The sequence below is a fragment of the Diadema antillarum genome, unplaced genomic scaffold (genome assembly GCF_040938485.1).
Source record: "Diadema antillarum isolate AM-2024a unplaced genomic scaffold, OU_Dant_1.0 scf00000086, whole genome shotgun sequence".
NCBI classification, from domain to species: domain Eukaryota; kingdom Metazoa; phylum Echinodermata; class Echinoidea; order Diadematoida; family Diadematidae; genus Diadema; species Diadema antillarum.
The window spans coordinates 2680628-2693819 of NW_027270975.1; the positions used below are offsets into that span (position 1 = coordinate 2680628).

The following is a 13192-nucleotide window of genomic DNA, read 5'->3' on the forward strand; positions in this document are numbered from 1 at the left end:
AAAAGATTTCCATACTGCGAAAATGTCCAGTTTTACAGTAATAACATGTTACATGAATGTCAGCATAAAATAGACTTTCTTCAGATATTTTAATGCTTTTCCACGAAAGAGTGGTGAATTGTGAGCTTATCGGAAGGCAGGCAAAGGGTTGAAGGGAAGGGGGAGAGTCATCATGTGATGAACATCTACTCTTGCACTTAACTACTCTTGCAATAATATTGATGAGCAATGAGCTCATCCTCCAGGCAAAGAACAAGTCTAAGTCAGGTTTACTGCCATTGATTCATATACCACACTGTTTGTCTGAGCCAAGTCAAGTCATTCCTTGCAAGATTCTAAAACTCTCACAAATTTGTGCATGACTGACTTTTTTTTAAAAAAGCAAACAAACAGTGGTGCAAGGACTCTTTGTACTTTTAAAATCTGAATATGACAATGTACATGCTCTTACAGAATGATTTAAGGAAATTCTGCTTTGTCATTGGTCGAGAGCTGTTCATTGATTTTTATTGGCCGCACATTGTCTCACTGACAATGTAGCCACTGTAAACATGCTACAAAAATGTGTACCACACACTTATTGCAAGAGTTCTTGCACTTAAATAGCAAGAGATGGCTATTAGATAGCTATTAACCATGCATCCAGTCAATGTACCATGCAACCAGTACGTACTGGATGCTCAGCTTGAATAATTACTGGATGCGAGGTCCACCTAGCCGTGCATCTATAGCAAGCCAAAAGGAAATGCATCCTGTGAATGTGCCATATAAAGTACATCAGTAATTGTTGGACGTATGATTTATCAAAAAAAAAAGAAAAAAATTCTAGCAAAGATATTTTCCCTCAATCTATATATAGATGATGCACATATATTTTTGTGTATCAGTACATCCGCTATAACCAGGGAATCTAGTCTAAACCCACTTTGCTTTGCCTCATAGGTTAAACAGATCTGTAGTTACCTTTTACACAAAGTTCCTATTGACTCACTCAGACCTGTGCATCATTTATGTAAGGCTTCATGTCTCAAGTTATATATTTTTTGAGCCTCGATCATTTTGTAATCTAAGACATAAGACATGACACAAAAAGTGGTGTGAGTCACAATATCCTTGGTAAAAAACAAGAAACAAAAAATGATCTATTTTTGCTTTCTTTGGACTCATATATGGTGGTCTGAACTGTTGCTGATTGTTGACAATAGTCTTCCAGGAACTCCAGGATTAGCCGCCGGATTATTCTCTATCTTTAGAATATAGTACACTCTTTGGTAAATGCCTTTGTCTCTCCGACAGTCATCACATCTGAGGGTTGTCATGGCAACGTTGATATCCGAATACCCTCATTAACCCGTTGAGGACGAGTCCCGAGTATACTCGGGCCGGTGTCTATGGGAAATGCAAGTTGTAGCAAAATCAGCCCGTCCTCAACAGGTTAAGCTGCAATCAAATTTGTGCATTGAAGCATGCCGGGGAAAAAATATCTGTGCCCATCTACTTTGTTTTAAAACTTAGAAGTCATGGTTGTTGTTGTTTTTTTTTTGGTAACTTTCATAGAATGGAAAAAGAAAGCTGACTCAGAACTTGGTTTAGTATTCATGTGATTTCATCATGCTGTGATCTTAGTCAACATGTCAAATCAACCAATTGCCTAATTTTATTTCAACCCTAAGCTCTGATTGAGGTCTTGTCTGTCTAAAAATACATTTTTCCCTCCAAGAAAAATAAAATTTGGTTTATGTACATGCGGATTTGTTTTTATTTTTTTAGTTAGAAATAGGTTGTGGTTTGGTTTGTTTTTTGTTTGAGCTTACTAGCAAAGTAGTTTGCTTTTGCAAGAAGAGAAAGTTTTTTTTTTTTTTAAATTGCTTTGGAGAAAGATGCCCTTTGCCAAGTATGGATCTTCCTCGGATTGTAACATAGCATCAATGAAACTTTTCCAACTTTGTGTATTTCATCGATAAAAAAGTGATAACAAAAATTTAGTAAAAACTTTTGTAGCAGATTCCATAACCTTACAGCAGAGTTCTATTCACTAATTAGTATTACAAGTGGTAAACCACCCCTTTTCCAAAAATAACTAAATCTTGATGTGGCATGTTACAATAGATCTTATCAGTGTAAGAAAAAAATGACTTGCACTGTTATTGTCATGTCCATGAAGGGAGTACACCAGTGCAGGTAATGGTCTATGATACAATTTCTGTTAAAGGAAACAAATGCTGCATTTTGTTTTTGCGTGTGGGAAGCCTTCTAAAAACACCCCTGAACCCTGGGAGGTTTGCTTCAAATTTTGTATGTCTTCGATATTTTTTTTTTTTTTGGCTGTTTACTGCAGAGACCGAAATTCTCAGAGATTGTTTTTGTTATCTTGAAGAGGTACAAGTTTATATCAAATATGAGGGAGTCTTGAACAAAATTTGATAGATAGAGAGACAGATTGATGGAAAGACAGACAGACAGACAGACAGAGAGAAAAAAATACCTATATTTTCCACAGTTTCCCTGAAGACTGCATCATTCCTGTCACTTCCCACTTTCAGATAGGAACAGTGGAATGGTACCAAGATATCTGAGGGATATGATGCTTGTATCAGGAGTAGAGCATTGGGGATCTGAGGCTCAGCACTAATGTGATTTTCTCTTGTTGGAGAACGTCAGTGAATGTGTGTGGGAATTTAGAGTTACTCAGCGTGGTTGTCACGGTAACAAAAATCCGATGATGCAAACATTTGACTGTATTGCCCCACGGGGCTCCCCGAAACTACTGCGAGTGGAAACTTTGGGAAGTGCAAAAAATCACCGCCACAGCATCTTCAAGATGCAATCCAGCCGCGGCGACATCTCGACAACAGAGTCGGACATCTTCGAGGGCCACCCGGCCAACATGAAGTCGCAGAGACACAGTATGGGCATGTTCAATAAGTACCGTCTCAAGCCCAGGTCGCAGTCGCTGGGCGCCGCGGCCCTACAGAGCTCTGGCATCAGCCAGATCGCGACCATGGCAAGGCAGCGAGACGCAGACAGCGATTCGGAAATGGACACCAGTCTACGCAGCCTTCCAAACAGACCAGATAGCTTCAAGTAGGACATCTTCCCATCCCCCATGTATTTATTGGATGTTTTTTGTTGTTGTTGTTTTGGGGAGGGGGGGGGGTTCCTCTCTTGTATTGCAGATACATTGAAGTGTGCAGGTCTAATCACTGATAAGTAACTGCCAGATACTATCAACTATTGAAATATTCAAGGTTATCAATATGATAACCTTCAATCTTTCAATAGTTGATGATAACCTTCAGTGTTTCAAACAATAAATATTTGTTCTTTGGTTTTGAGGTTTGATGCTTGCAATGGACTAGGTAAAGAAATATGAATGTATATGTGCAAATACGAAAAGTAGAATTTAGATTTATCTCACACATGTTTTGTACCTTCTCTGGGAATGATTGTGTTTATAACTGTTCGTTTAATAAATGCATTTCTACATATTTGTTTACAACTGGGAGCCATATCTGTATACAACTCTGTGACAGAAAAATCAAAATTTGTTTGGAATAAATCATGTGGCTACAGTATGGTCTTCAAATTTGACGAACCATCTGGAGTGTTTTATGCAGCAGAGCTCAACAGTAGATATTTTTCCTTCAGTGAAGTCCATTTGTGACACATGTTATATCAGTTTTAAAAAAATTAGAGTGTTGATATGCATTTTATGTCTCAAGTGGTAAAGGATGTAATGCACATAATCAAATGTGTCACATTGTCACTGGTTTATGTACATGTATTTTTAATCATAGTCCCACATGTGACTGTATTTATTGTGGGAAGAATTGCTTAATCCTGATTTTCAGCTCAGATATATTTGAGCATTTCGAAGAGAATGCTTGAAATGAAATGATGTTTGATGAAATGATGTTTGATGACCTCAAAGTGCAAGTTACTGGCAGTGTTATTCCAAGGTGTGGTGAAGGCCTTTGTCTGGTGCATTAGTACAATTATTATGGCTGTCATATCCAGATTATATCAGATTTAAACCAATTGCTCCAGTTGATGTAGCAATGAGAGTAATATGTTATTTTTTTCTTTCATCTGTTTCAGGATTTATTTGATGCATCACATTTGTACGGTGTATTTTGTAATACTTGTCTTTGCTTCAGGGCCCCATTTCATACAAGATGTTAGGATAGCAACTGTTGCTGGAATGGCAACTTCTCGAATAGCAACAGCCAATCACGATGCTGTATTCTTGTTGTTACCATGGCAACTGCCATTTCAGCAAGAGTTGCTATCATATCAACTTTTTATGAAATGGGGCCCAGATCTCCCAGTGGACTTTCTTAGATTGGTCACGCAAGTTTAGATGAATTTTAATTCATAATCATAGAATATACTCATCTTATTGTATCGCTTTGAATGGGGTTTGTTTTGCTTTAAATATATTACATCTCTCAAGATTAAATCATCTATTTAATCTGTTCTTTTGTGTTGTTGCTTCACCTCCACAGGAAGGCAATATCAAAGTCCAATGCATACGCCAACCAGATCCATGGCTTTCCCACACACCATCTTCCAGCCCATTCCATGGCGGAGAAAGAAATCAGGACCACAGTGGACTGGAGTGTAAGTCTTGCATTCTTGCAATTTTAATCACCCTGACTTGATTGATGGCTTTACTGTATCATTTATTTATGAAATGTTCACATTTTCATCCTTGTCTTTTCCATGGAAAGATCCATGTTGCTCTTCACTATATTTTTGTTTTGATGGCAAGCTAATGGTCAAGACCTTTGTTTTATAATGATTGTAGTTCAAGATGAAATGTCAGTTCTACTTTCAGTGAGGGCTAATTAAGAATTATACATAGTGATTGGAAGACCAAGTAGCATAGCAATTCATGTTTGGTCCCATTCATTCGCGTCCCATTCATTCGCTTCCCACCAGGGTACATACGAAAGATTCTGCAGCTGTATAGCATACATAGAGATCAGTGATCAAGATGTACACAATTTTCAAATATGATTTAAATATAATTCTTAAATATATATCAGAACCAGGCCAACCTTCCAAATGCCCCCCCCCCCTCCCCCTTAGAATCATCAATTGTGTGTGTGTGTGTGGGAACGCATGTATTTACTTGTATGTTACTCTTATCGCTATTGATGCATGTTAAATGTATATAGCTGTACTGTAAAAATGGGTATTTTCATGCAAGTAATTCTCTGTGCTCTGCTGAGTAAGATAAATCTCATATGTTTTTAATTTCACAGAATTAAGACATTACATAGTAGTACATGTACATATCTCAAGTATGAATATTCGCCAGCTTTTATTTTTGGGCTAGATTCTGGTTCTGTGAAATAATTTCCACTCCACACAAAAAAAAAAGTCAACCTTTATGGTATATGATATGCATTATCACAGTTTTTTTTTTTTTCATCGGTACCATTGTTACTGATACCTGTGTCCAATATGCAGCCTGCCTAGCAGATTCAGACAGACACATACAATATTCATGAGTGACCAGAAATAGTAGCGAGACCTTGAAAACTGAACCATCAGAGAGATTTCATATCAAGCTTCACCTTGCGTCCATATGGTATTGGTCATAATGTCTGTGAGGTATTAATGATATGTACATAGTGTGCAATGCAGATTTTGTTTCTTGTTCATACCTTGGCTAAAAATAGATTCCTTTCATTAAAAGCCATGTACAGTTGAATAATACATTAATTGTCTGTGAGAGATTGTTGCTGATGTGCCTGCATAAGTCCTCATACAGCTACATATCAAACTAACAATCTACGAAGCTTAACCCGTTGAGGACGAGTCCTGAGTATACATGGGCAGGTGTCTATGGGAAATGCATGTTGTAGCAAAATCAGTCCGTCCTCAACGGGTTAAGACTAACTAGCAGCGTCCTTGCACTTAATAGATTGATATCTTGATGGACTTCGAAAGTAATTATCTTTTTTTTTCTGTTTGGAGCATCAAATCCTTTGAACACAACAAATATATAATATATAATTTCTGATGTAACATCACATGGATCTGTTTTGTAAGTTTCTACTTCTTCTTGTGATCAAGGTGAAATAAAAAGATACAAAAGTTACAATGCATTACAGAAATTGAATCAATTATGCATGAGGTTAGCTGAATGTCGAGGATAGAGACTGCTACTCCTGAGTATTTAATGGGATTATGCGTCTGCAACGTATGATGGAAAGCTGCTACTGTGGAACAGTTATTAGCTAATTAGTTAATGCAGATGGTTCCATGGGCTAATAATAGGCATGTGGCAGCGTAGTACTCGCTTCTTTCAAGCCTTAATGAAACCCATCTATAGCTTACAGTAAAGCTACCATACTAACCAGAAGTATCTGAGTAAATGTAACCTCCTTCTCATGTGATATACAAAGATTTGAATTAGTAAGAATGTCGCAGGTTTCTAAAGGCTATGCATCATAGAATGGGTGGGGAGCGGCACTATTCATTCCACAGTGTGTATTGTTTTACCACTTCGATGTTATACTCTGTGAACGTAATTAGTGAAAGGCATCTAAAAGTAGTTGGAACTGCTGTCAAGGAAACCATTTGAATGGGTCTAGAAACCATGGCCTGTCATTTATAAACCCACTACAGTTTCGTGACAAGTACAAAATGCAAAGCACATAAGTTGGTGGTACATCACCAGGTTTTAATTTCGCCCATGCAGGAAAACGCCATCAGCGGCGATCACGTTTGGGGTGAGACAAATGCCTCCGGTGACTTCTGCTATGTTGGTGAGCAGGATTGCCTGGTAAGTCAGTACTGGGTAAGTATGCCGTTCCAGTGCCACCAAAGCCCCACCCTAACAACCTCCCCCTCCTCCTCTTCCATCATCGCCATAGTAACCGCCTCCTGATCAACATGTTTAGTACTCATGTATCATATGTTTTCAGAATGTATGCCACATACAACCACCTGATTACACTGCAGAATTCATCTGCCATATAAGCAGAAGAAACAGACAAATATAAAAGGGGACAAATATGAAAGCAAATTTGCCGGCACTTTTTTTTTTATTGCAAATTTGTTCCGTCACCTGATTTTAGTAAAGCTTATGCCATCCTCATTGTTCTCAGTCTGTTGTGTTGATGTGACCAATGTCAATAATGTCTGAATAGACTCAAACTCATCATGTCCTATCATATCTGTTTGGTTATGTTGTCCTGAAGTTGAAGGACTACTTGTGCCACCACTCTCCTCTCAACTTGTTCTAAAAATGAATTCCTTAAGAGTTGGGGTAATTAAAGCTGCAGAGAAGCCAATGTTTATGATAGAACCTAAGAGAGGAAACAGCAGGTCCAAATGAAAGACTAATCAAAATGATTCCAAGGGAAAAAATGATTGTTTAGTGTTCTGGTAGAATTACTTGGAGGAAGTAGAATCAATGATTTGCTTTGCATTAAGTTTTCATCCACAAGTTGCACTGCCAAAAGAAGTGTCTTACTTTATCTTCGTGCATTCACGTTTCTCTCTCTTTTTTTCCTTTTGCAAGACGCTGCCTTATGCATTTCCAATCTCTCCTGCCTATTTGATCAAAGTTATTGTCCAGCAGTTGATGCTATACTGGTAGTAGGATGCAACATGAAATTCCGACTTGACTAGACAATTTTTTTTTTTTTATAGCGTGGTCAATTCAACCGGCTTGAAATACCAACATGGCTTTTTGGACACTGCACGCTTCCATTCCTTTATTATGTGTTGACTTTGTATGTTCCAATGAGCATGCTCTTTCATTGCAAGTCCTTGTTGACTTTTGTTTTGCTTTATGTGTTATGTTAAAGGGGAATATAATCAAAATATATATGTGGATTGAGTGAATGCAAAAATATTAGTAGAAAACATCAGCGATATTTGAGGAAAATTGGACGATCTGTTAAAAAGTTATGAATTGTTAAAAAGTTTCGGAACCGCAATCGCTAGATACGAAGGCTACAACAATGCATGATGTCACATGTGAGCAATGATATACAGAATTTTTTTTTTTTTAAAAAATCTGCACAATTGTAATTTTTCTGAAAAAGTACACATTCCTTCCATTTGTTGCCAAAATGTGTTGAGGGTAATATCATTCCCCCTCCCCTTTGAAAGAGGTATGGCCAAGTGCTCTTTCTTTATGCTTTAAAAAAATGAAAATATGTTGAATTATCTGTATATGGAGTCATTGTCCATGTGTATGTTGTCAGAAATTGCAGTCTTCTTTAAATCTAGTGAAGCCTGTATCAAAAATTTCCAATTTCGTAACTTTTCAATGGTGTGTCAGATTTTCCTTTTAAACTTCACTGGTGTGTTCTACTGATATTGTAGCATTCACTCAATCCTCAAATATAATTTGGTTTCATTCTCCTTAAGCTCTCCTTAACCCATCCTACCTCCTCTCTCCTCCATCTTTATATTTTGTTCTCTTTCTCTGTGTCTATATCTCTACATCTCTCATTATTTACCTGTCTCTCGGTGATTGTCAGATAAAATGTCTGCCTTACCTATCAGGTGGCATTGCTATGTTATCTCCAGTCATTGCAAACCTTTTTCATTCTACTTCTTTCTCCCTCTATAGCTATCTGTATTAGTCTGTATTTTTATCCATCTTCATAGCCATCTATTCATGTACCTGTCCAACTATCATTCATCTACCTATCTGTGTGTTAAAAAGAACTATACCCTATGGGAAATATTCATTTCATAAATGTAGTTGGACAAAATTCATACAAAACAAAAGTAATACTGTATCAGATGCATTAAATATGAGCAATCTCCATCAACTGACTAGATGAGGCCTTCAAAATGTTTTTTTTTTCTGGTGCTTTTTTTTTTGAGAGCCAAAATGATATGGTTTTACTCATCTATCCATCCATCTACCCATCCATCCATTTATCTATCTATTTGTATATCTATCATAGTATCTGTTTATCTGTTTGTCAATCTATCTGCCTATCTACAAATGTATTCATCTATCTGTCTTCCTATCTGTCTATCTGTCTATCTATCTATCTATCTATCTATCTATCTACCTATTTGTTTATCTATTTGTCTGCCTATCTGTTTATCTCCTTACTTGTTTCTGGCCATATACCTATCTATCTGTTTGTCTATCTATGCTTTTATTGTTGTGTCTACCTATGACCAGACCCATGGCAAATTCCCCATGTCATCAGTGTCATTGTGACACAGATTTCAGCTGTTCTTGTTTCACCCTTTTTTTTTGTATCATTGTAGACTTTATAAGCGCTCATTTATTCCTTCATATGTTTGATAGCCACTACCATCCTTTTGATTTCTGTAGTGCATGTTCATACAGACCTCCACAGTGTGACGTGAAATTCACATGCATAACAAAGTTTTCAGGCATAGTTGAAGAAAACAACAGCAAAGTACCTCTTTAATACAGTTTTTGAGGAAAACTGCACAAGTATTTTTAGACATTGCCATAGTTTGAATGCCAGTGAATCTTCAAACAAAGTGTCCTGTGGGAATCTCATAATATGCTATTTTCTTATTAGCAAAAAGCATGGAGTTCCACTACCCTTTGCTGTATAGGCCTACTGATATTATCACTATCACACTAACGACAATGCAAATATTCAAACCCCTGTTGTGAAGAAATATAAGAAGTAAATGCTTAAAGAACCCTCTCTTCGTCCTATTTTGCTGTATGGAAGAGGATTAGTGTCAAGTCCCATTCTAGAAGTGCGTGATTGAAGCCCAGCCTGAGTGAATGCATGAGGCTTTTTTCATTTCCCCCCTCTTATCATCTCTAGTTAGAATCCTACACTCACAATGACACTGGAATGCATGCTTCGTTCGGTACTCAATTATATTACTTCCCAATTGCTTGCTGTAAGTCATTGTAATTAAATGTATTTCAAAAGTATACATTGTGAAATGCTCTGTTTCTATGGCTTCATTTGCATCAAAAATCTTTTTTTTAAAGAATCTGGCTTTCACCTGCTGTGGCATTATCATGGCTCTAAAGTCATGTTCACCGCAGAAATTCAAGTTCTTTGAATGCTGACAACCACATGTCATATCATCGCTAGATAAATGTGCATACTGTGTTGAATAGCAGAATTTGAAATCACTTTTGAATAGCACTTAGAGCTCTATTTCAACGTCATAAAAATGTTAGAATGAATTGAATGATGTGCAATTCTTATGCACAGTGCCACTGATTGGAGACAGACTGCAACAAAAAATTTTGATTGGTTCAATGTCTTATTTTCTTTTTTGTATCACCTTTTTTTAATGGAAATAAAGACACTTAAAGAGGAAAATAATATGGTAGAAGTTAAAATACATACAAGAGAAAAACTAAGAGATTGACTATATGTAGAGGAATGTATGATATTTCTATTTGTGTATAGAAGAGAAGGAATCAATTGAGAGAGATGATTTCTTTATTTTAGTCATGTAGATCACGAATAGACCCCCCAAAAAACAGCAACAACAACAAACAAACAAACAAAAAAACAGAAGAAAAATAAATGACTGACAAGTGCATCAAGATGTTACTTGGTGATACTGGTTTTTTTTTTTTGGGGGGGGGGATTATTGATGAACTGATGTCATGTTCCACAAATCATGATCATAGGGATTCTTTATGAAATGAGCATTACGAAGAATATTGTTGTGTGGATTGCACCTTTTCTGTCATAAGCAAATAAGCTTTTTGGGTCATTTTCATCAGAAAACTGGACCGAGAAGAAAGTGTTCAGCATGCAAGATTGTGGTACACACAGCATGTATGCAGCAGCTGGAAAGGGTAAGTTTCTGATAGCCTTGTGACACCAGCTGTTTTGTATTATTGATTTCAACTACCTCAAGTTGCCACCATTTGGCAACACTTTGTGTGTGTAAAATGTAAGTCTACTCCATGAAGTCATGCCCTCAAAAATCTGAAATGGACAAAGATTTTCACTGAATTTGTTCTTTTGAAATTAGCTTTAAAGGAAAAAAAAATCTTGATCATTCATTTAGCATTTCATTTGTGAAATTGTGCATCTTTCTCACTTTTTTTTCATAATTTGACAATACTTTCACTGTTTTATTGATTTGACTTTACTTTTCCTATGAAAATCAACTGGAACATAAAGTGAAGTTCTTTCTACAGAAATGACTGGCATATTCAACATCTCTTTGATATTTGGTCAACTACCAGTACTCATATATATACGTACTAAAATTAGTTCAAGGCGAAAGATAAAGCAAAACCTTCAGATGCTTGCTCAATAGACTCTTATAGAAATTACCTCAGTTATTGAGATCTTTGGTTATTGATTACAATGATAATTGTAAGTATTATGATTATTGTATTGTAATTAATGTAAGTATTGTGATTATTCTATTGTAATTATTGTAATCTCTTTTTTTTTTCTTCGGCAGATAAACTTCAAGTGCAAGCCCACATTCCGCGACGCAGGGATCAGGAACTACCGAGAGAACCAGGTAGTGCGACACCACTGGGTGCATCGAAGCCGCCAGGAGGGTAAATGCAAGCAGTGCGGCAAGAGTTTCCAACAGAAGCTTTTCCAACAGAAAGACATCATCGCCATCAGCTGTTCCTGGTGCAAAGTGGCCGTGAGTTCTGTCTTCTCGTACTACTGTATACGTCAAATATTTCGTGAAGTTTTTATCGCCTTTAATTTCGCGATTCAGGTGCTATTTGCGAATCTAATCTTGCGAAAAATATTAAATCTCATCCCAACATGAATGTGACGTGCACACATGCATTAAACAGAACGATAACAAAAAATGGCAGTTTTGCCGCAACCCTGACATGTATGTCTGTATGTGGGACTAGAACTGTCCTTTTTTATACCCCCGCCAAACGAAGTTTGAAGGGGGTATATAGGAATCAGCGGACGGGCGGTCGGTCGGGCGGTCGGGCGGTCGGGCGGTCGGTCGGGCGGTCGGGCGGTCGGTCGGGCGGTTGGTCCATTGCAAATCTTGCGTCGGGAACTACTTCCTCAGTTTTCAACCGATTCCCATAAAACTTGGCACAGATGTGTGCCTTGGGTTGTAGATGTGCAAGACGTATTTTTTGACAGTACCCAAAAGTACGTTGCCATGTTAACGGCATATTATGGGCAAAAATAGGTACAAATCTTGCGTCGCGAACTCCTCCCACAGTTTTTGATCAATTTTTATGAAATTAGGTACAGATGTTCATCTGAATATGTTAATGTGCAAGACACATATTTCTGCAGTGGCAAAAAGTGCGTTGCCATGGTAATGGCATGTTATTGGTAAAATATAGGGCAAAATGCTTCATGGCAAAACTGCTTCATCAGTGTTCTTCCAATTCTCATGGAATTCATATTGAATGTTTGTCTTAGGATTTAGGTCAGCATGACACATTTCTTGACAGTGACAAAAAGTATGTTGCCATGGTAACAGCTCACATATTATGAGCCAAAATGATGGAAAATTTTGTGTTGCAAACTACTTCCTCAGTTTTTGCCCAATTTCCATGAAACTTGGTACAGATGTGTGCCTTTGGTTGTAGATGTGCAAGACGCATTTTTCGACAGTACCCGAAAGTACGTTGCCATGGTAACGGCATATTAATGGCAGAAGATCAAGGAAAGATCTTGCGGATTTAACTACTTCCTCAGTTTTTTGACCAAAGCTTATGAAATGTTGTTTTGACCAAAGCTTATGAAATGTTGTTTGGTGGGGGTATAACCAGTCGCTGTAGCGACATTTCTAGTTTTTGTTGATACAAGCTATATACTTTTTATGCCATATATCTTGTGAGGTTTTTATTTTTGCACATTTTGCAAGTCAGGTGCTATTCACAAATTTAACAACACGTGAAATCATTAACTCTGATCTTCACATGAATGTGATTTGCTCACCTGCATTTCTCTTTACATTTACTCCACGATCATCAATTTAACCACTTGCGAAACTGTCTGGAAGTCCCGAGTCACAAAATATTAGACTTGCTGAATATGTGGCATCTACAGTAATATGGATATCATAACAATTCATTTGTCAAAACATTTTGTCTTTGAGTGGTTTTTGTCTCCCTAACCATGCTTGCTCATCTTCGAAATGGATTCTTTTTTAGTGATATGATTATGGAAGAATTCAAACACAAAGCCAAATATATTTGTAAGATGGTTTCCTCAAACCAGTGATATGTTTTTAA

General features: G+C 37.2%; 1 protein-coding gene across 1 annotated transcript in view; it reads left to right on the forward strand.

The window, feature by feature from the left end:
• LOC139717993 (diacylglycerol kinase zeta-like) overlaps positions 1-13192 on the forward strand; it is a 326817-nt gene that overhangs the window by 281180 nt on the left and 32445 nt on the right. The window contains exons 2-5 of the mRNA XM_071629481.1: positions 4506-4620; positions 6713-6811; positions 10727-10801; positions 11422-11616. Coding sequence (XP_071485582.1) covers positions 4506-4620; positions 6713-6811; positions 10727-10801; positions 11422-11616 — 484 coding nt within the window. The remainder of the gene's footprint in view (positions 1-4505; positions 4621-6712; positions 6812-10726; positions 10802-11421; positions 11617-13192) is intronic.